The 24,589-nt window shown below is 42.3% G+C and overlaps 1 protein-coding gene across 3 annotated transcripts in view; it reads left to right on the top strand.

Moving 5' to 3' along the window:
- The window catches only part of ldah (lipid droplet associated hydrolase), a 230,683-nt gene extending 206,485 nt beyond the window's left edge, over positions 1–24,198 (top strand). For all 3 annotated transcript variants that reach the window (XM_052024313.1, XM_052024314.1, XM_052024315.1), the window contains one exon: positions 19,945–24,198. In XM_052024313.1, coding sequence (XP_051880273.1) covers positions 19,945–20,136 — 192 coding nt within the window. In that variant the 3' untranslated portion in view covers positions 20,137–24,198. The remainder of the gene's footprint in view (positions 1–19,944) is intronic.
- The last annotated feature ends 391 nt before the right edge of the window (positions 24,199–24,589 follow it).

The raw sequence follows: 24,589 nt of genomic DNA, 5'->3' as shown, positions 1-24,589 counted from the left end.
CACCCTGTTATTGGACCCCCTAAACTAGACTGCTTTCCACTTTAAGCGAGAACTTCTGGGCCTTTGCTTCATGAAGGAAATTTCGGATTTCGAACCTCTCATCACAATCAACAAGCTGCCTGTCAACGCAGCCTACCAGTTTTATTGGAATGAGGCCTGATCACAATAAGGGATTGGCTTTCCAGTCACCACATTGGGGAGGTGGAGCAAATGTTCCCTTCGTCACCTATCCGCTACCAAAACCTAACCCAGGAAATTCCAGTGCAGGCAGTTACCTTGCTTTCCTTTAGATTGTACTGTTCTGAAAAAGTATCAAATGAGTAATCAGGTAAATCTTCAGATTTTGTGTTAGCCTCTTCAATGAATTTGATTTTGTTAATGTGTTCTAATTATTATAGAACATAGAACAATACAGCACAGGAATACGCACTTCTGCCCACAATGTTGTGCTGAACTAATTAAGCTAGTAATTAAATGTACTAAACTCGTCCCTTCTGCCTACACAAGTCCATATCCCTCCATTCTCTGCACATCCATGTGCCTATCTAAGAGCCTCTTAAACACCTCTATTGTATTTGCCTCCACTACCACCCTGGCCGCATATTCCAGGCACCCACCACTCTCTGTGTGAAAAAACTTGCTCCACACATCTCCTTATTGTATTGTTAAACTTGAAACATTTATGTTCAAAGTTAATGGGGATTCCTAGAAATGGCTGCTGTCAAATGACTATATGCAAAGATTTGCATTTTAGTTAATGTTGCAAGAACGATCCTTCTGCCAGGTTTGAGCACATTTAGAATAGGTTATGATCTGAAACATGACTCTGTACCTTCTTGAATTTATGGTTTAAAATCTAAAAGCAGCCCGCTGGTGTTGATTGAGTGTCACATCCCCAAGATTAACTTCGTGTGTTTAATGGTGGCAGACCTATGGGTGAATTAAAAGAAATCTTTTTCCACCATTATAGCTGTTAAGACAAACACAGGCAACTCTAAGATAGACACATTCCTCATTGTAATTAAACAACTCTGAAAGAATCTGAAAAAGTAAGACCTCCCACTAAATACAATGCTTAACATTTAATGGACTCTATCCCAGAGAAGTTGCTATGAAAAATCATTGAAATTTGAGCACATACAACCGTTCAGCTGATTATGACAATGGTTTGACAAGTTCTTTGTCAGTGTTATCCACTATCATCACATTTCTTTACTCCTTCCTTATATGCTGCAGTTATTACCTAGGTTCTAGTTTGATGCAGGTTCTACAGGGTGAGTCGTATAAAGGGACAGCATGCACTCATAATCCTTCTATCACTGTCTGCTCAATTAAAATAGAACTGCTTACTATTAAGGGCATGGCATTCTGGTATTTGCCATTAGTTGTTGAGAAAACACACCAGATGAAACGAGGGCTGGTACATCCAGATGTTAGTGAATTATTATCAAACAACCTGCCATGAAAAGTTAATTTTACAGTTGTGCAGTCACATTCCTTCAGGATTTTATTATTGTTGGAAATTTAGCAGTAATACTCATACCAAGTACTACACTCAGTGCTGCCCAAACGCCAGTAAAATTTTAATGATATGAAAAGATGTAGTATTCTTTAGGCAGTTCTCTGGCATTAGATTTAGTGCAGCAGAATGGCTGGTTAATAGTTAAACTTAAACATAAAATATGAAAATTTGCCTAATATGATTAAATTAAACAGATATCATATTGAAGATCATTTTTCTTGTTTCTTTATGCTGATGATTATAACCCTGCAAGTAACATGTATTTGCAATCTTTAAAGAGTTCAGTAACCCATTTTTCATTCTTCCAGAGTGTATGCAGGATTTCTTTATTAAATTTGATTTCAAAAATTGTTGCTTGCGATAAACTTGTTTCTATTTACCCAAAAGCTGTTGTCGCCATTCACCACACTGACTCTCCTTGATTCTTTGTGCATCGATGTATTATTGTTGGACATGGCTATCTGATCCACTTGGTACAAGGAGTCAGTAGCATCTGTGATCAGCTAAAAAAAAGGACTTCAGCCAATCAGCCTTTCAGACCATATGGATCAGTTGGAGTGGCAGTTGAACTCACTGAGGAGCACACAGGAGGCAGAAAGTATTATAGATAGGAGGTGGTTACACCAGGTTCAGCCAGATAGGTGACTACCAGGAGGGGCAGTCAGGCAATGCAGGAATTACCTGTGGCTATCCTCTCTCTAACAGGTATACCGTTTTGAGTATTGTTGGGAAGATAGCCTCTCAGGGGAAGCAGCAGAAGCCAGATCAGTGGTGCCACATCTAGCTCTGTTGTGCAGCAGGGAAGAACAAAGACACAAACGAGCAGTAGTGATAGGGGACTTAATAGTCAGGGAGTCAGACAGGCTGCAAGCGTAACTTCAGGATGCTGTGTTGCCTCCGTAGTGCCAGGGTCAAGGATGTTTGGGTGTAGAACATTCTGAAGGGGGAGGATGAGCAGCCAGAAGTTATGGTCCATGTCAGTACTAACGACATAGGTAGAGACAAGGTCCTGAAAAGGGAATTTAGGGAGTTAGGTAGAAAGTTGGAAAGCAGAATCTCTAGGGTAGTAATCTCAGGATGACTCATTTTGCCACGAGGTAGTGAGTTTAGAATTAGGAAGATAGAACAGCTAAATGCATGGCTCAGGAGCTGGGGCAGGCCTTCAGATATTTGGAATCTCTTCTGGGGCAGGGTAACCTGCACAAGAAGGACAGATCTCCCTGAACTGGAGGGGGACCAATATTCTGGCAGGGAGGTTTTCCAGTGCTGCTCAGTGTGGTTTAAACTTGAGACGTGGGGGATGGCACGCAAAATGCAGCAGGAGGGGAGCAAGAAGCATATGTAGTAAATGGAGCAAGCAAGTCTCATGGGCAGAGCAGCCAGAGATGGGTGGGGAGGCATAAGAGACCTGTAGGCTTAACTGCATTTACTTTAATGCACAGGAGCCTTGCAGGTAAGGTGCATAAGCTTGAGAGCATGGATCAGCATGTGGGAATATGATATTGTGGCCATCACAGAAATGTGGCCAAGGGAAGGACAGGAATGGCAGCTCAGTGTTTCTGGGTATAATATTTTCAAGGGTGACGGGGGTGAGGAGGAGGTGTTGCAGTGGTGATCGGGGAGAGTGTTACAGCAGTACTCGGTGAGAATGTCCTGGAGGGATCGCAAATGAGGCTAAATGAAACTTAGAAATAAGAAAGGGGTGATCACTTTGATGGGATTATACCAGAGGCCTCCAAATAGTCAGCAGGATTTGGAAGAACAACTATGCAGACATAAGAGCTTAAGAATTGCAGTTATGGGGATTTAACTTCCCAATATTGACTGAGATTGCCCTTAGTGTAAGGGGCCCAAATGGGGTGGAATTGTTAAATGCATCCAGGAAGGGTTCTTAAAGCAGTATGTAGAGAGTCCTACTAGGGAGGGAACTGTCCTCGACCTTATTTTAGGGATATGAGCATGGGCAAGTGGTGGAAGTGTCTTTGGAGGAAGCCTTTGCAAACAGTGACTACAATTCAGTAAGCTTTAAGGTAGTCATGGAAAAGGATAAGTTAGACCTAGAGTTAAGTTCACAAACTGGGGGAGAGCTGACTTCAATAATATAAGAAAGGACTGGTGAAAGGATATTGGGAGCAGCTGCTAGAGGGAAAAATAACAGCCAATAAGAGGGATGCTTTTTTAAAGAAGAATAGTAAGAGTTCAGAGACAGCATGTCCCTGTAACGGTAAGATGCAAAGAAACTTTGGGATTAAGGAACCTTGGTCAACAAAGGAAATTGAGGGTTTGATTGGGAACAGGAGGAAGCATACATCAGGTATAGGAAATTGTTATCAAGTGAGTCCATTGAGGTTTATAGAGGAAATAGGAGAGATCTTAAGAAAACTTGGTATGGCAACTGCTCTGCCCAAGACCGCAAGAAGCTGCAGAGAGTTATGGACACAGCCCAGCACATTACAGACACCAGTCTCCCCTCCTTGGACTCTGTCTTTACCTCTCGTTGTCTTGGTGTAGCAGCCAGCATAATCAAAGACCCCACCCACCCGGGACATTCTCTCTTCTCTCCTCTTCCATCGGGTAGAAGATACAGGAGCCTGAGGGCACGTACCACCAGACTTAAGGACAGCTTCTACCCCACAGTGATAAGACTATTGAACAGTTCCCTTATACAATGAGATGGACTATGACCTATGGCCTCATGACCTCACGATCTACCTTGTTGTGACCTTGCACCTTATTGCACTGCACTTTCTCTGTAGCTGTGACACTTTACTCTGCACTGTTATTGTTTTTTTTTACCTGTACTACATCAATGCACTCTGTACTAACTTAATGTAACTGCACTGTGTAATGAATTGACCTGTAAGATCGGTTTGTAAGACAAGTTTTTCACTGTACCTCGGTACAAGTGACAATAATAAACCAATACCAATACCAAAGCAGTTAGGAGAGCAAAAGGAGACATGAAATGGCCCTGGCCACCAGAATTAAAGAGAATTCCAAAACTTTTTATGTATATTTGAAGCAAGAGGATATCTAGGGAAAGAGTAGGTACCCTCAGGGACCATAAGGGGAGTCTTTGTGTGGACCCAGGGAATATGTGTGGTATCCTGAATGAATACTTTGCATCAGTATTCACCAGGGGGAAGAATGGAGATGAAGGGGAAGTGAATGCTAATAGTCTGGAATGTGTGTATATTAGGAAAGAGGAAGTGTTTGAGATATTGACATGCATTAAGGTGAACAGATCCCCAGGGCCTGATGAAATCTATCCCAGGGTGTTATGGGAAGCAAGGGAGGAGGCTGCTGGAGCTCTGACAGAAACATTTGCATCATCTTTAGCCAAGGGTAAAGTCCCGGAAGAATGGAATGTAGCTAACGTTGTTCCTATATCAAGAAGGGCAGTAGGGATAAGCCAGGAAGCTACAGGCAGTGACCCAATATCAGTAGTAGGGAAACTACTGGACAAAATTCTTAGGGATAGGATTTATGATTTGGAAAGGTAGGGACTGCTTTGGGGGAAGTCAGCATGATTTTGTGCATGGGACATCCTGCCTCACAAATCTGACTGAGCTTCATGATCAGGTTACTAAGAAAATTGATGAAGGCAAGGTGGTAGACATGGTACACATGGACTTTAACAAGGCTTTTGACAAGATTCCACACAGTAGGCAGGTCCATAAAGTTAGTGCACGTGCCGTCCAAGATGTTTTGCAAACTGGATCCATAATTAGTTTGGTGTTAGGAGGCAGAGGGTAATGGTGGAGGGTTGTTTTCTAACTGGAAATCTGTAACCTCAGGGATCGGTGCTGAGACTTGTTGTTTGTCTTATATATAAATGACTTGGATGAGATGCCTGAGGTCTGATAAGTAAGTTTGCTGATGACACAAAGATTGGTGAAGTTGTAGGTAGCGAGGATGGTTGCCTAAGGATACAGAGTGAAATGGATCAGCTGGAAAGTTGGGCAGAGCAGTTGCAGATGGAATTTAATCCAGACGAGTGTGAGGTAATGTATTTTGGGTCATCAAATATTGACAGGACATAGACAGTAAATGGCAGGAACCTGAGGAACGTTGATGTACAGAGTGACCTTAGGGTGCATGTTCATATCTCCCTGGAAATAATGACATGGGTGGATAGTGAAGAAGACATTCAGCCTGTTTGCCTTCATGGTCAGGCAAATTTAGTCTTAGAGTTGGGACATAATGTTGCAGCTGTACATGACATTGGTTAGGCCACACTAGGAATATCATGTGCAATTCCCTTCACCACACTAGAGAAAAGATGTGGTAGCGCTGGAAAGAGTGCAGAAGAGATTTACCAAGATGTTACCTGGAGTGGAGGACTTTTAGTTACAAGGAGAGATTGGATAGACTGGGACATTCTCAGTCGAGTGCAGGAAGCTGAGAGGTGACGTTATAGAGGTTTAGAAAATTATGAGGGGCATAGATAAGGCAGGGTAAGGGAGTTTAAAACTGGAGGGCATAGGTTTAAGATGAGAGGGAAAATAGTTAATGCAAATGTAAAACTAAGTTTTCAAGGCAGATTGTTTGATAATAATTCATTAATATCTGGATGAACTAACCCTCTGTCAATCAGTGTGTTTTGTCGATAACTGATGGCAAATACAGAGTGCCATGCACTTACATGGATTTCAACATCAATTCTGTTGGTGAGATGTCGGTGGAAGTCAGCTCATGGAGACTGTGGTAATTTGGGCTGCTTTGACCAGATACCCTGCTTAACTGTGCATGTACAGATTCCAGAAGTCGCCATTCAATTTGAGCATAAGAACATTGAGTGGTATTAGCTCATCGTTATTCTAAATACAGACCCAAGACCATTGTTTGTCTTATCCTGTGCAGTGAATTTTATTAATTCTTTGGAACCAAAATGGGAAGTTTCATCTTCTCATAAATCAGTCTCCAGGTTCACATTGTTCTGGACAGCAACTTTCTAGGAAGTCCCTTTCAACTGTTTGCCTGGATTGAATTTTTAAATTTTGAGTTTATTTAAATATTTTTGTATTCTTGAATTTTTTTTGTAAATCAAGTTGTAGTTTTGGAATGTTTCTGAATGCTATATCCTCTTAATTGCAAGAAGTTAATACACCTTATAGAAGTGTTTAAAATTATGAGAGGCAGAGATAAGGTGGACGGTAACAGTCTTTTCCCCAGGGTAGGGGAGTCCGAAACTAGGGGGCATGGATTTAGGGTGAGGGGGAAAGATTTAAAAGGGACCCGAGGGGCAACTTTTTCACACAGAGGATGGTGAGTATATGGAATGAGCTGCCAGAGAAAGTGGGTGAGGCAGGTACAACAGTATCATTTAAGAAGCACTTGGACAGGTACATGGAGGGACGGGGCTTGGAGGGATATGGGCCGAACGCAGGAAATTGGGACTAGCTGGGTGTGCACTGTGGACGGCATGGACTGGTTGGGCTGAAGGGCCTGTATCCATGCCGTACTGCTCTGTGACTCTATAACATCCACTCTTTCCTGTCCTTTCCTCAAGATCCACCAAGGGTGGTGGAATATGATGATAAGCAGGAAGACTGGAGAGACACAGTGAGTGCTTAGTGAACTGTGATGATGCGTGTACATAGTGTTCCTCTCTTGTTTTCTTCAAATGCACAGACATGCCCACCCACACACACACAAACACAGATTCACATCCACAAATATATACGTGCCCACAAACACAGGCACACACATGCAGACTCCCACAAGCACACACAGCCACAAACACACCACACATACACACTCAAAGACTCATTGAGGCAGCACCAGAGAAATTATGTATGGTGGCCACCTTCAGAGGTACAGGGAGAACAAGCGCAGGTAAACAGATGCGGTTACATATATCGCGCAATAGGTGACAGCGCTACCTTATCAGTTCTTTGGTGAGGTCCACGCTTATGTACAATAGGACATGTCTGCTGAGACCCACCAGAACTGCTAGCAGTAATCTCATAACTAGCCAATTCCCAGGCATGGGCCAAAGGGCAGCCTTTGTTTTCGCAGAGCACTAGCTCTGGGAAACTTGCACTGTACCAGTCGACTTCTGTAGACTTCCCAGCTTTCAGGCTGGGAAATGCACTGGCCAGCAGGCCTGTTAAAAGGAATGGAAAAGATAAGTAAAGCTTTTTATTTGACTTATTAAGTTAGCTTAAATATTGTAATTGTTTTTAAGTGCATGTGTATTTTTTTTAGGTTTCAAGTTGTAAATTTTTTGCTAGTAATTTTAATTCTTTTGACATCTTCCATGTTTCTAGAAGGTCCAGGGTGCTTTTGAATGTTTGTGACCACATTGGCTGTCAAAGCCATTCTGTCAGTGCAGCTGATCACTTGAAGTTGGTGAGCCCCTGCACTGCAATACCCTGTGCTAAACTTTTCCAGTGGCTGAGAGCCAGGCTAACTGGCAAAGCCTGTGTCCTGAACCACATTGGATGAAACACTATGGTCTGGATCAGGCAATCAGGAGTCTTGAGCCTCTAAGGACCTTATACAACCAGTATTGCTTCTGTGTTCTATGAGTGTAAGATCTGGTGGGATCCATTTTCCTAACTTCCACATAACCTATTCTCTTCTCACATGCCCATCAGCTTTCCCCGATTCTCCTACTGCTCACTTATTTTAAGAGTAGTTTATAACAGCCTTTTAATCGACCAACCAGCATGTCTTTTGGGTGTCAGACAAGACTGGGGTATCTTGAGGAAAGCCACTCAATGCAGGGACAATATGCAGACAGCATCGGTGGTCAGGATTGAACCCGGGTTGTTGGAGCTGTGAAGCAGCAGCAAAAGCTGCTGCTCCACTGTGCCACCCCTGCTTTCACACACCTTCATTCCCTTAACTGAGGTTGTGGGGCCACTTGAAGAAGACCACCAGTTGACCTTGACCATCGACAAAAGGATCCTGGCAACAGCAACCGTATTATTCATTACCAGTGTATCCTATGTGTCAATGTAGAGGAGGACTAGCTGGGTCCGCACAGAGTGGATTAAAAGAGAATCAGAGAGGGTTTATGTGGGAATGGGATTAATGAGATTGCTCTGAGAGCTGGCATAGACTCAAAGGACCAAATGGTCTCCTTTAGTGTCATGAAATGAAAAAAAATATGAGAATGCCAAAAAAGAACTGAAATAGGTTGTTCCCAGCTGAAGAAATCGCAATTGCACCTCTCTACACTCTGAAGGCTCAGAAAATCCCTTGTTTCCACCCATCTCAGCTAAACATAAAAACAGCTGTAGTTTGAAACTCAGAGGCTAATTTACCCTAAAATGAACATAAAAACAGGAAACTTGGCTTTGTAGCTCTACTGGCCCCCATTATTTTTCCAGATAGATCGTGAGAAAGTCTAAAAGGATGATGGAATTTGGGCTGGAAAACCACAAAGAAACCTTGCTTGCCTCAATTATATATTGAAATTCCATCAAGAGTGTTGTAGAATATTTAGACCTGAGTTCTGAAGATTATTTTACCAGTAGGTTGCATGTTAAACAACTCTCCCAAGTTGGGGAAAAATGAGAACAATGCAAGCAGGTGTACACAGGTACAGAACATCAAAGCAGAATATTTTATATGTGGTGAGAAATTGGATAATGTTGATTTTCATAGGGACCAAGTGTGCACAAATTAATTTCGGTCTGCTTCACCAAAAAGAGGAACTACAGGAAAAATTCACTCGACTGGTTCCAAGGATGGTGGTTTTGCTATATGAGGAGAGATTAAGTAGACTCAGCTTATATTCTCCAGAGCTTAGAAGAATGGCAGGCGATCTCATTGAAACTCAAAAAATTCTTTCAAGGTTTTAACATCTGGATACAGACTGGATGTTTCTCCTGGCTAAGGATGTGGAACCAGGAATCACAGTCTAAAATAAGGGATAGGCCTTTTCAGACTGAAACGAGGAGAAATTTCTTCATGCAGGGCCGAATCTTTGGAATTCTTCACCTCAGAGGGCTGTGATTCAGTCACTGAGTTGATTCAAAACAGTGTCTGACAGATTTCTGGACATTAGGAGAATCAAGGAACGGGGGATAGTATGAGAAAATGGCCTGGAGTGAAGATTGCCCATGACCTTGAAGAATGGCAGAGCAGGCTCAAAAGGACAAATGGCCTACTCCTGTTCCTATTTTTTATGTTCTTATAAAAGGTAGCATTGTTTGTTGTGAAGAAAGCAGTTATTTATGTAATTGTTATATTGACCAATAGATTGTATACTGCTGTATTCTTTTATTAGGTACCTGTTACAAAAACACTTACAAATACACAATGGTGTTACTGTTAATTTTTTTGTGCATGTGTACCAGCTACCCAATTATGGCTTTTGCAACTTTCATTAGATATTCCTTTGCCAATCTTTATTTTTTTCCCGTTTTGTGTAAGTTTTGTACTTCCATCAATTTCATGATAGCCTTTCTGTTTGTGCAAACCTCACCATCAATATATCCCACACTGGCATTTTCCCAGTATATCCAAAGCACAAAGATTGCAGAGCCCCATATCTAACATGGCTTCTTTACTCTCTCCTGCCACTGCTAGTTTCCAACCACATCGCAGCATCAGGTTGAAACCCATTCTCTTTAAGGCACAGATCCCAGCCCCCTGTTTTTGCTCCCACATAGATCCAAATGACTATCTTCCTTTCATGAACTAGTATTTTCTCTCAATCCCTGTCTCATAGTAAACTCCAGATTCGCTAATGCAAGATAGTGCCATGGTTCCTGATCCACTACCACCGTGGCAGAAAAGCCACTTCATCTAGGGTTGAAGTACTGCTAAACTGGGCATTGAACAGTAAAATATATTACCTCAATCAGTTAATGAAGAAAAGGTTTTAAAATCTATATAGAGAAGAAAGAAGGTCTTTCAGAAAGAGAGGGAGTCAGTAAGGCAGAGGTTTGTTGGTGAGAGCTGAGTTATGATATTGAGTAGCAATCAGGAATAAAGTGTATTCAACAAAAAGAAAACAACTTGGGAAACAGAATGACAGAGAAGGAGAAGAGAAAGGAGACAATAACAAGAAGGAGTCATAGTTTTGTTTTATTTTGACCACATGCTGCACCAAAGACCAAACTATTGACATAAATTCTATTTACATGGCTACAACGAAACCTCACATAAAAACAAGTCGGTTGCAATGATGCAACCAGAGCCTTCTGACCAAGTAACTCTAGTGATGCTTATGAGAAAATTTGTCTTGGAATTATGAGGTTTTGAAATTTTATTTGCAATATTTAACTATTTAGAAAAGATCCTCAAATGCACTCCATAGATTTTTTTGTGATATAGTGCCTGGATTTAAGCCAGATGGATAACAGCTGGAAGCATGCAGTAGTTCTCGAGGCACCCTAATCACTTCTAGTGATAGATGCAACTCATTGTATTCCCCAAGAGTGCTTTCCATTACCAAATGTAATTGACCATTTTCAAACTTGTCTTTCATCTAGGTATGGAATGTTTATTAGCAATATTTCTGCACCAGTTGCTTGATTTCTTCAAAATAAACAGCCACAACCTTGATAATTAACTTCCTATTTCTGGTGGAAGTTTTATTTTTCCTTCTGTTATTTAAGGTTTAATCTTACAAATGTGGGTCATGTTAGTCCTTTCTTGGGCATTAACCATTTAGTTAAATACCCCTTGATTAGCAATTTAATTCTTTTTTAACAGTTGTGCTTCAGAATCCATGAACCTAAGATTTATAAATAACCAATATAAAATAGCAAGGATTTTTCTTTTCACAGAGGAAACATAATCTCATTTTTTGGTATACTTTCACATTCTGCATTATTGATGGATCCAAATTGCTCTGTTAATTCACTGTATGAATGACATAAAAAGATTTTGTATATGACCTACATTAGCATCAATTTTCTTGGAATTTCCTCAACTTTTACCATAAAGTGTGTAGCTCAAAAAATTGCAGAATTTTGGAAGTAAATGAGTTTCTCACTGAACTACAATATACCCAAGTCTCTCCAACCTTTATGCTCATTTATCAAACCATAAGACTAAACTAATCTCTGCCCATAAAAGTGGCCAATCTCCTGCCTCCCAAGTGTGATTATTCTCCAGTTGTGTACATTCAGGGTGAGTTTCTCAACTATACATCCAATTTTAAATGCCATGCTGATACAAAGATATTTTCTGATTTTTTAATTGCTATTTTTGACAGCATATTTTAAAAATGTACACCAGCCCCTGAGATCTGCATATTAACTTTTTTATTTTAATCCAATGTGATGGCAATGTATAGGTTGCATCAAAATTTGAAAAGGATACCCAGTTGGATATCCAAAAGAGTACTTAAAAAAAGCTGTGTTTGAAATGCATGGCTGATGATAAAATGGATAGAAAAGGTAAAATTTCATACCGCTGGAGGTAATATACATTTGGGCATATCTTAGAAGAATAGGTAGATACTTGGGCATTTTTTTGACATTGACAAGATGGGATTAGGGTCACTCTGACAGGAAATATTAAGCCATTGTAGCGGCTGCTACTGCGATGTGAAAACAAGACACTAGTCGAAGGGTTTCAGAACAAGAACTGGTTTATCTTCCCGCCTTGCGCGGGCCTTTTAAGAGAGACTGTTCCTGCCCACTTAAAATGGCAATGACGTATATGCTACATCATCAAACTTTTCCCGCACGTTGGTTCTCCCTGTCGCTCGGGGAAGACGAAGGCCCAATGCCATCTTGGGCCTCGCCGCTCCAACGACGTGCGACCTGACCGCCGAGCCAGAACCGGCGATACGGTCCCCAAGGTCTGCGGGCTGTGTTAGCCGTTGCTTAGGAGGTCGGCTTAGGAGGTCAATTTTCCTGGAATTCCCTCAACTTTTACCATAAAGTGTGTAGCTCAAAAAATTACAGAATTTTGGAAGTAAATGAGTTTCTCACTGAACTACAATATACCCAAGTCTCTCCAACGGTGCTGGAACCTCAACTGGTTGTTGTAGATCTAAATGGGCCGGTTTGGGGTGGTCCATCGTGAAGACCTGTTCCTTGCCCCCAATGTCCAAATAAAGGTGGACCCATTATTCCTGATGACTCAGAACGGCCCCTTGTATGGTCGTTGCAACGGTGCCCGAGGTGTGCCCCTGCGAGTGAAAACAAACTTACAGTCTCATAGTTCCTTGGGCTCACAGGATGGGGCTTGACCATGCCACGAAGTGGGAATCGGTGCCAAGTTGCCGAGCCTCTCGCGCAGTCTTTGCAGGACTGCCGTGGGTTGTTCCTCTTGGTCCTGAGCGGCGGGTATGAAATCCCCTGGGATGACCAGGGGCGCCCCGTACACAAGTTCAGCTGACGAAGCATGGAGGTCTTCCTTGGGGGCAGTGCATATGCCAAGCAGGACCCAAGGCAGTTCGTCGACCCAGTTAGGACCCTTCAGGCGGGATATCAAGGCTGATTTTAGATGGCGGTGGAAACGTTCCACTAACCCGTTTGATTGAGGGTGGTAGGCCGTGGTGGTGTGCAGCTGCGCCCCCAGCATGTTCGCTAATGCAGAACAGAGGCTGGAGGTAAATTGGGTGCCCCTGTCTGAAGTGATGTGGGCCAGAACACCAAAACGTGAGATCCAAGTTGTGAGCAGTGCCCGGGCACAGGAATCAGTCGTGATGTCAGATAGAGGGGTTGCCTCTGGCAACCTCGTGAACCGGTCCACGATGGTAAGGAGGTACCGGGCTCCTCTTGAAACTGGCAGAGGACCAACGAGGTCGACGTGGATGTGGTCGAACCTTCTATGGGTAGGCAAGAACTGCTGTGGCAGGACCTTGTTGTGTCGTTGGATTTTTGATGTCTGGCAGTGTGGACAAGTCCTGGCCCACTCACTGACCTGTTTGCGCAGGCCATGCCAGACGAACCTACTGGCGACCAGTCGGACAGTTGATCTGATGGACGGGTGCGCCAACCCATGTATCAAGTCGAAAACACGTTTCCTCCAGGCTGTAGGAACTATAGGGCGGGGTTGACCTGTTGCGATGTCGCAAAGGAGGGTCTGCTAACCTGGACTGACCAAGAAATCTTGGAGCTGCAGGCCCGAGACTGCAGTTCTGTAGCTGGGCAGCTCGTCATCGGCTTGCTGTGCGTCAGCCAGGGCCGTGTAGTCGACACCCAGGGACAGGCTGTGGATGGTTGGTCTGGAAAGTGCGTCGGCAGCGACATTGTCCTTTCCGGAGAAATGTTGGATATCCGTTGTGAATTCGGAAATGTAGGATAAATGTCTCTGCTGATGAGCTGACCAGGGATCGGAGACTTTGGAGAAGGCGAAGGACAAAGGCTTATGGTCAGTGAAAGCGGTGAAAGGCCTGCCTTCTAGAAAGTACCAGAAATGCCGGACCGCCAGATACAGCGCCAGAAGTTCCCGATCAAAAGCGCTGTACTTCAGTTTGGGTGGTCTAAGGTGCCTGCTAAAAAATGCCAAGGGTTGCCAACGGCCTCTGATTAGTTGTTCCAGTACTCCACCAACCGCGGTGTTGGATGCGTCCACCGTGAGGGCAGTTGGGACGTCTGTCTTAGGGTGTACAAGCATCGTGGCATCTGCCAGGGCGTCCTTGGCCTTAACGAAGGCAGCCACAGCCTCGTCGTTCCAAGCAATGTCCTTGCCCTTACCAGCCATCAGCGAGAACAAAGGGCGCATAATACGGGCTGCTGTAGGGATGAAACGATGGTAAAAGTTGACCATCCCCAGGAATTCCTGTAGGCCTTTGACCGTGTTAGGGCGGGCAAAATGGCGGATAGTGTCTACCTTGGCGGGTAGGGGTGTTGCTCCGTCGCTGGTGATTTTGTGGCCGAGGAAATCGATAGAGTCAAGTCCAAATTGGCACTTGGCCGGGTTGATCGTGAGGCCGAAATCACGGAGACGGGAATACAGTTGGTGGAGGTGGGAAAGGTGTTCTTGTCGGTTACGGCTGGCGATTAGCATGTCATCTAAGTAAATGAACACGAAGTCCAGGTCTCGGCCTACCGCGTCCATCAGCCGCTGGAAAGTCTGTGCAGCGTTCTTAAGGCCGAACGGCATTCGAAGGAATTCGAAGAGGCCGAATGGAGTGATAAGCGCAGTTTTGGGGACGTCGTCAGGGTGGACCGGGATTTGGTGGTATCCCCGAACAAGGTCCACCTTGGAGAAGATGCGGGCCCCATGTAGGTTTGCTGCAAAGTCCTGGATGTGAGGGATGGGGTAGCGGTCTGGGGTGGTGGCATCATTCAGCCTGCAGTAGTCGCCGCAGGGCCTCCACCCACCGGTGGCTTTGGGGACCATGTGCGGGGGGAGGCCCAGGGGCTGTCTGACCTGCGAACGATCCCCAGCTCCTCCATGCGACGGAACTCTTCCTTTGCTAGGCGGAGCTTGTCTGGAGGTAGTCGTTGGGCTCATGGCCTGGCGATTTGGCCGAAGGACAAACCGCTCTCGCGTTTGGCCTTCCACAGGACATCTGCCCGGGCAGCCACCTCACATGGGTTGCTGAAATCGGTGTCGGCCAACAGCAGGTGAATGTCATCAGGTAGTTGTTCGAGGAAGGCCTGTTCGAACATGAGACAGGGCTTGTGTCCCTCAGCCAATGCCAGCATCTCATTCATTAGGGCGGATGGGGATCTGTCCCCCAAGCCATTGAGATGAAACAGGTGGGCGGCGCGCTCACAATGGGAGAGGCCGAAGGTCCGAATCAGAAGGTCTTTGAAAGCCGGGTACTTATCCTCCTCCGGAGGAGACTGGATGAAGTCTCTGACCTGGGCGGCCGTCTCCTGGTCCAGAGAGCTGACCACATGGTAGTACTTTGTGGAGTCGGAGGTGATCTGCCGAAGGTGGAATTGTGCTTCAGCCTGGTCGAACCAGATGCTGGGAAGAAACGTCCAAAAGGTGGGCAGCTTGAGTGCCACTGCGTTGGCTGCTGCGTTGTCGTCCATTGTGCGGGTCCAAAATCCATTTGGACCGTCGGGGTCACCAATGTAGCGGCTGCTACCGCAATGTGAAAGCAAGACACTAGTCGAAGGGTTTCAGAACAAGAACTGGTTTATTTTCCCGCCTTGCGCGGGCCTTTTAAGAGAGACTGTTCCCGCCCACTTAAAATGGCAATGACGTATACGCTACGTCATCAAACCTTTCCTGCGTGCGGGTTCTCCCTGTCGCTCAGGGAAGACAAAGGCCCAACGCCATCTTGGGCCTCGCTGCTCCGACGACATGCAACCTGACCGCCGAGCCGGTTCGCTTGCTCGGACGGTGAGTCGCTACACCATCATCTTTAATTGTATCCTGTACCATTGTTCCGAATATTTTTCATTACAAAGCTTTTTATTTAACTGCATTTATAAAATTAAGCATTGATTGCTGCATTGGAAGAAAAAACAATTAATCATGATTTAAGCCATTTGAAACAGGCTGATATGTGTAAATTGATGAAGATTGAACTCAGTATCACTACTCTTGTAAGGATTGGACAGCAGTTCCACCTCTTACAAGGCCAAAAGGAAATTCCTGCAGACATCAGGAACTCAGTGCAACAAGGTCCCTGCCATTTCAAAGTAGGTTCAAACAGAACCGTGCAAGATGTTTGGCAGTGCTCACTGGAATAAATTCAGGGCACACTTGTTTATATATATAAGAATGACATGATATTATTGTCAGTGTTGTTTCAAAAAACAAACCACATAGATGCTGCTTTCGCTTTCCTATATTGTGATGGTATCCAGGATCCAATGAGACAAGTTATTTCTCTAATAACATGTAGAGCAACTTCAATGTGCAGCTGTTCCAGCAGGGTATACTTGCAGAGCATGAGAAGAGTTCTCCCAAGCTAGAAAATAGATCCATTATGAATGACCGCTGCTGAATTATCACAGACTATCTCCAATCAATGGCATTGATATCCTCATGAGACTGGTATCATCACCTGTGTGAAGTTGATATTATTTATCAGATCTTAGCCTAAGACTAAGTATTACCCAGGTATTGCTGGTTGCAGACATGGAATTACTCGGAGCCAGAGACTCTCACATAAAACAGTTTCAATAACCACTTGGCTCCCATCAACCATACGAGCTTTGGATGCAAGAGTATTATCTCTCTGTAGGTCTTGTCTATGGTATCTCAAAGAATTCACAACCTAAAGCATTATTGGTTATTTCTAAGCATGCATTAGCTAGTCATCTTGATTCTTGAAATAATAATGGCACTTCATTATCATAAAATAAAAAAAACATAACAGTCTCTAGATTCTCAGGTAATAACCTTAATAGTTCTGTGCCTTCATGTTGGCTTATATTTCAAAGGGGTGAAGTACAATGGTACAAAAGTCTTATTGCAACTCAAGCACTAGTGAAACCATATCTAGAGTATTGCAAACAGCTTTTGGTCAGCTGACTGGGGAAAACCAGCCTGCCATGTTGTAGTTCTGTATTCAGACCAAGAACTGCTATCTTTCACCCTTTGGACCTCCCTGGTCCTAAACCTGCTGTTTTTTCTCTGCTTTAATTTAGCCCACATGAGGTGGAATCTGAGCACACACCACCCTAGCAAATACGCCCACCAAGCTCAAATGCCTCACTCATAACCAGAAGAGGTTATGAACAATAATTGAAATGCCCAAAAAGGTTTTCTTTCCCTGAAACATGCCAGTCTGGATGCTTGTCAGATCCCCGTCCTGCATCTTCCATCGGGACTGTGCTGTGAATTTAATCTGCTGAATATGAAGTTTAGATCATTAGTGTAAATTTAACATGTACTCCATCCCTTCCACCCAGTCTAGATAAAAAAAAACTCAAATCCCAATGTCTTCTTTCATCTTATATCACTTTAAAGTCAGTGAGCATCATTATCTTTAATGGGATTTGACAAACACCACGGGGCTCTTCATTTGTTCCCCCATGGGCTCCTGTGAAACCAGGAACTCTTGTTTCCAAACTTTTCCTGCTGAAATTACACAAATGCTACTATTACAGATGATGCTCAGCAGAAATATTTTAGCTTTTTTATTGGTCTCCCATAAGTATGATGCCCTGATAGGAGAAAGACTTTTAAAATGAGCAGTTTTATTCACAAGCATGCTGTAGAAATAAAGCCAAAACCAGAAATTAGAAATTCAAAGTAGTTAAAATGTTTTGGCTCTTTTAAGAGTCCCATCGTTCATGGAGCTTACTGTCGACGTACACCACGTGGGCATAATCCAATCCTGTTCGAAACAAATGGGTTTAATTATAGTGTGTTATTATATTCAAATGCAGTCATGTTGCCTTCTCAGCAAGACCAACCAGTCTAAAAGGCTGCTGGAAAATTGCACCTGGCACAAAAATCTGATAAATCTGGTCTTGTGGATTTGGGCCAAGTTTTCAGTTCCCTCGGCACCTGTTCTACCCCTGTGCCACTGGATTTAGCGCCTAGAAAATGAACCCCCTTGTCTGTCACTAGCTATTAACCTTTGAACTCTGATTTATGGTAAGATTTGAATCTACTAAAAGTAATTTTGTATACCATACTTACTGGAGAATTGCACTTAATATTTTTAAAATGGCATTTCATAAGTATTTGGTTTCATTTGAATTAAAAATGCAAATGTTTTGCTAAAAGCTGTAAATCTATACTTTGTTGTACTCCTCTTCTAAAGGCGCCCAATAAATCACATTCTTTTTTTATGGATTAAAAGTGAATTGTGGATCAACTTATACTCATTTTAAATAGGCACACATTTTGGGTTCCAAGAATGGCCTAAATCTGTCCAAGAATAATATCAGTGTTGAGATGTAATAATTCCAAACCCTGCCCAGTGATGTATTCTGACAACATTCTAATCCATTTCTTGGCCAAGTACCTAGTCATCTGGGCACACTGTAAATTCTGAACTTTTGGTCACTTGTTTCCAAAGCAACTGTAGTAAATAATATTTAATTTTTTCCTGCTAGAAGTTAAGTATATTATTCCGAATAATTTCAAAAAATAAATGTAAGGTTTAATAAATGATTAAATACTTAACATCTTAAAGTACTTTGGTGATTACTTATTAAGTGCTCAGAAACAGTTTTGTCAAGCCAGCTGCTGTTTCCCTGTCATTAGAATTGTGAACCTGAACCTACAATATAAAATAAGCAATCTACATATGAGAAAAGTTGCTAAGCTTTTCATAATTACAGCTTTCAAATTATACTTTTTTGTGGAACGATTCCTTGAATGTTGTAAAAAAAGTTCCTGTAAATATTTCACAAAGTTTTGTTTTAAGAATCTTCAGAGTTTTCCAACTAGAATTTCTTAAACTGAACTACTCAATGTTGCCTTCACTGAACTGAAGTTTCCAAGCTCAGCTTCAAACAGAATATATTGTAAATAGTTCTTTTCAGCTTAATCTTCCATGCAATTATAGTTGCAAAGTTTCCAGTGCCTTCATAAGTAATGAAAATTTTGAAAATATATTCACAAGCTTTATGAAAGCCAACACGGTAAAATAATTTATAAGGTCACCTGAATAAAACTGAAGAAAATGATGTGCCAAGCACAGTGATAAATAGGATGTGATGCTTTTCGAAACTGTATTTAGAAAGTTTATTTTTAGAAGTGGATACCACCTTACTTGATATCTTATGATGTGAGCAGATTTTCAAGAAATCGTATAATCTGTTCCAGTGGATCCTAACATGGAAATTCAATCACATAACGCTGTTTCTTTTTTCAACATCATGCAGTTTCAAATAGTATTTCTTCCAGGAGTGAAATGTGATAACAAACATTTCTATGACATTTTGCTTCACTCTGGAAATTTGATAGGTCACCCTTACTCTCTCAGCTACATTTCTGAGGCAGGGGTGCACCAAATGACATCAATCCCTGAGCAACAGTTCTTTTGAAGAAAGCAGGGGAACCTGGACTATGCTGTCCTGGGAGCAACCCTCAGGCAACTCAGTCCTCCCAGTGCTGCACTGGATTATGACCTCTGGTAGGTAAGACCCTGACTCAAGCTTCGGACCCTTTCCCATCCACTTCAATACTGACTCAAGATACAGCCCCTCCTCCCATCTCAATTCAAGCACAAGCCTGATCTCCTCCTTCATGATTTTTCCCACTACATTTGTCAAACCCACATTGAACTAGAAATTTGTCAATTATCAGATTAACCTGTAAAATACTTTCAAAAGTAGGAACCTCAATTCAAAATGCAAGCTCTATACTTCCCCCGAATCTCCCCAAGCTCAATTCAAGGTACAGGCCTGAACTTCTGCCCCATCCCCTCCCAATCTCCCCAACTCAAGTCAAGGCACAGACCTGAATCCTTCCCCACCTCCCATTCTAGGCATCAAAATGTAATATTGAAAATCATGTCTTAAGATGGTTTCAAAGTATGTCACAGTCCAGTGTTATATATTTCATCAAAGAAATAGCTGTGAATTTGGTAACTAAATCTTTACTGATGGTCTGTAATTGTGTCTTCATTTTAGCTTATCTTTTACTATGGATCAAATGATCACTGGTGCCCTGTTACATATTATGAAGATATGAAGAGAAGCTTTCCTGAAGGAACTATTCTCCTTTGCCAAAAGGGAATTCGTCATGCCTTTGTTTTGGATGCCAATGTAGAGATGGCTCAAATGGTTATAGAGTGGTTAAGGACAGATCTTGCACATTTGTAATAGGACATAGTATGTGTATGATGTGAAATATAAATATTTTTTCCTTAAATAACGTGTTAATACTCTTGGTATTCCAATGTGTTCTAGAACAGAACTATGCCTAGATTATTTAAACAAAATACATTAAATTTTAGACATATCTCCCAGGCAGACTTGGAAAATTATTTGCTTGAATGAATAATTGGTAGCTAAAGCTTTCAAAATATTTGTGATTGCAGTGTAATTTTTATATCTATGTATAGCCCTGAGTAAGTAAATCTGTTTTATATCAGGGTCATTTTTACAGTCTAATGATTGTTAGCATTCACTGTCAACTTGTAGTTCATTAGGTTAGTTTTATTTCTCAATCAAAGGAACATTTTAGGTTTGTAGAAAAGCATAGATGCAACTTTTCCAAGCTCTGCCAAACTCTGGCAAGGGAAACTATTACAATATGCTTTAAGATCATTATTCTGTATTTGTCAAACTATCATCTATCAAATCTCATCTAACTAGAAGCCTGTCAAGAACAAATCAGTAATTAAGATATTTCCAGAGTGGGAAGCACTGTGTAATTGTATCTGGAGTCTATTAAAGGAACTAACATTTGTCTCAAATAAAATACCCCACTTGTAAAGATTCCATCACCAACTTCTCCCAACCTCACCCTATCACCACTGTCAGAACTTCAATGATTTGCCCCTTTCTCATCCCCAGAATAAAAACTCCTCTGTTTTCTTTCATTTGGAGAACCTTTATTGGCAACACCACCACCGTAATGACAGCACTGAAGAGAATGGGAACTCACTTTGAATTTGTGCTGCCTTGCCACTTCACCATGGGGAGCGGCACAGGCACAAATTTACTTGTTAATACAACTTGCAGCCTCCCTGCCACTTACCACTCTCCTTTGCTACATTGCTCCCATTTATTGGTGGAATATAAGTTTCAAACGCCCAAAATTGTATACACTTAAATTGAAATGGGGTAAATACAATTTTCATGTATTTCTATCTGTGCTTCAGTTGTATGTTGAGAAAATCTGTAAAGCCCCAGTGGCTCGTGTTAAAGTAACTAAGATGTGTGCCTGTGGTTCCAATGACGAAAGCCCTAGAAAGGTAACCACACCACAGCTGTGCATATATTTATCCACCAGTCAAAACTTTACAGCAAATAGCTTGTAAGCAGCATCTATCTGTTACAGCAGCAGTCCCCTGAGACACCCTGCAACGATTTTCTAGCCTCAAGTTAATCTCGCACAACCCTCCAAAACAAAGCAGTGAATCCATTCAACTGTTCCAGAGTGGGTTCCACAGAAATAGCAAATCTGTGTCTTCTAAACGATAATTTCCTTCTCCAAGATTTCTAAGGCAAGCTTGACTAACAATTTTTACTGCATTGCTATTATTTAGGGTTTCAATTTTGCCTCCTATAGGCCAAACATTCCTTCCGATCCACATGATGAGACCATACCTGAAGTGCCTACAACCCCACTATGCAACTTGGAGCTGGTTGCAGTGCAGGAGTGCATTGCATTTCCAGAGTGGGTTCCTGACAATACGGCAATCCCTTGACTCAGGCTGGTAATGGACCCCTCCATGCTCCTTGACGTTTCTTACATTCCATCATTCAGCCCAGTTCCTCCAGCATCATAGTGTTTTTCATCTAGATTTTCCAGCATCTGCAGTCCTTTGTTTCTCCAACACACCAGGTATTTGGCGATGCATGCACATCACCTTTTCCATGTATACTCAACGTAGTACACTGCATCAGGTCCCTCTAGAGCAACACCGATGCCCAAACTCTCCCTCTGGGAACTCGCATACCAGCTTCGCTTTACATCTGAATTGACTGTAACCCACTGGTGACAGTGATCTTTCAATGTGAGGTGCTCCCCTCTGACCTGCTTCTTCTGTCCTCTGTACCAGGATCTGAGGTGGTTCCTTTGCAGGGTCAAGGAGAGAATAACAGAGTCTCTCCTCCCTCTTCTTCCCCAACTGGTGTTCCTGAGCCAGGTGGTGGGTGAAACTTATGAGGGTGTTGTGTTGTGCTGATCAATGAGCTTCTTCTGATAGCCTGCAATGATTAGGACTCAAAGTAGAGCATTGTAATGGTTAGTCTGAGGTACTATTAATGGGACTGTCCAGCACCCAAGCAGATATGTGCAGCCATGAGAGGAAGATAGGTAGTGAATGGACCTAAGATATTTGAATACAAGGAAGATTCTGTGAGCATCCTCAACTGCTTCAGGTACCCTGAATACTGGCAATGATCATCAGAAGAAAAACTTTCTTTTCCAGTCTTGTGAGGCTCTGAACATGAAAGAGACTGTTCTTTCTTAAGAAAGGCTTCTATTTCCTGCAAACTTAACTTGGAAAAATTATTTAAAGTGCCCTGTATTTGTCTGTGAACACTCAACTTTGACTTGGTCAGGTCATAGAATTTCTTTGGGTATTGCTCCCAAGTATGGGGTGAGTGACTGCACGCAGTCAGTATTTTGCCACTTCCTGCCAGCTCACCATCATGTTTGCCCAGGATGTCTTCCTGGCATCCTGGTGCAGAGAATATTCCTCCACTGCTCCTCCCCTCTCCACCATGATGTTCGTGAGGACCAAACCGCTGGAGAGGCACATCCACCAGCGTTTTCTTGGAACAAATCTTCATTCTCCTGAAACAGAACTCTGTTGTTGGGCCATCAGTTGGGGGTTTTATAGTTCAGTCAAATCAGGGTTCATCAGACCATTATTGCTAGTTGTGAGCTCCACCACTTTGCCCTAAAATGAGCAACAAAGAGTAGAAAGACAGCAAAAAAAAACTGAATGCTATTGCTTTCTGAATGAGTTTCTCAAATTAGTGCAAGTGTCATACAAGATATAATCGAACAAAAGTTTCATTATTAGCCTTTTCATGTCAAGGCAGAACATCACTGCCCTTACTGCACAACCCGTATCCCCTAATGAGCCCCACCTCATTATTCATCCCTTCCAACATAAGCTCCATCCTCAATCCAAATAAAGCTTCTTTTCTGTTGGATCAGCCTGTATATCACTACATGTGGATGCAATCTCCTTGTTACTCAGTGATCTGTGAGTCACTAGTTGTGTGTCCTTTTCTTCCTAATCTTGCCCACCTCTCATGTGTTCCTCCAGTGAGAAGTGACAGCAAGATGAATGGATCCCAACTACCTCCAATGGAAGTGATTAGTCAGTTCCTAATAATCTGAGGATAACACTTCAAGTGATGGCATCATATTTACTGATGAAGAGATTTTGTTTTCAATAACTACTGCAATCATTGGAGTGAGGAGGCATAGATATTGGAATACGCTATGCCCTTAGAGACAGGAGCGATGACTGTCCGAAATCAGTATTTCTGCTTCACCACCGCCCTCTAAAATTGCATGTGGAAACTTTTAGAAGGGAATAAAATAATTAGTTAATCCAAAGGTCTGAATTGATGTAAGTTGAAGATCCACAGCACCAGTCAAAATATTTGTGAGAGATGTTAAGGCATAGAGCCTAGACCAAGGCATTCTCCACAATAAATGGAGAAGAGTTGCACCATCCTCAGTTGCCTGCAGCTCAGCATGGCAGATACAAGCTATTATATTCCTCCTTCCGGAAGCCAAAATTGTATAAGGTGTGTGGCACAGTTTTAAATTACTCCATGTAGTCCTGCTTTTGAACTACACCAGAACATATTAAGCTAAACCTATAAAGTTCAAACTCCTTGGCACAAAAGTTGACAAAGCCCTTATACTCAGACTCATCTTTCTCATAATTCCATCCACATGTTTTTAACCTCTCTCATGCTCAGTGCCTCATCAAACATTACCTCTGCCAACCTCTCGACCCCACCTGAAGTGGATATATCCATGCTGATGCATTCCATTATGTTTTCTTTAATTACATTTTTGTTATATATGTTCAGCAAAATGATCTATTATTTGTTATCCATGCATTCACCTTGTGTTGAACATTTCTTTCCTCTTGCCAGAATCTTAAAATTATATTGATTGTAAAATAAAGAACTGCATAGCAAAACATTGTTGCTTATTGAAAATTAAATTTTGTTGTAACCTTTCTCTAAAAGGCCAATTGTTTGTTGCATCTACAACATGGAAGAACTCCATCACATTTTAACTAATTTGTATATTTTAATTGCATTTCCAGTTGCTGATTGAAGGAAAAATTATCAATACAATGTACCAGTTCTGTTGTTACATCCACTACTAATGTAGAGGAAGGGGGAAAGAAGTTACGCAAGTCATGTTAGAGACCTGTCTTACAAATGGATCGACACAAGGAATCACAAAGAAGATGCTGTGTGATAACAGTGTGACACTTGTAAAGATAAGAATAATTTGGATCAGGATGTGTGCAAGCTTAGTTCAATGACAATCCAGCAAATGTGATTTATTGCACTGTAAATCAAATTAAGCTTCCACCATATGGCATTCCATACTTCATTTAAA

The sequence above is a fragment of the Pristis pectinata genome, chromosome 10, assembly GCF_009764475.1.
Source record: "Pristis pectinata isolate sPriPec2 chromosome 10, sPriPec2.1.pri, whole genome shotgun sequence".
Classification (NCBI taxonomy): Eukaryota; Metazoa; Chordata; class Chondrichthyes; order Rhinopristiformes; family Pristidae; genus Pristis; species Pristis pectinata.
This window is presented reverse-complemented; position numbering and strand designations above follow the sequence as displayed.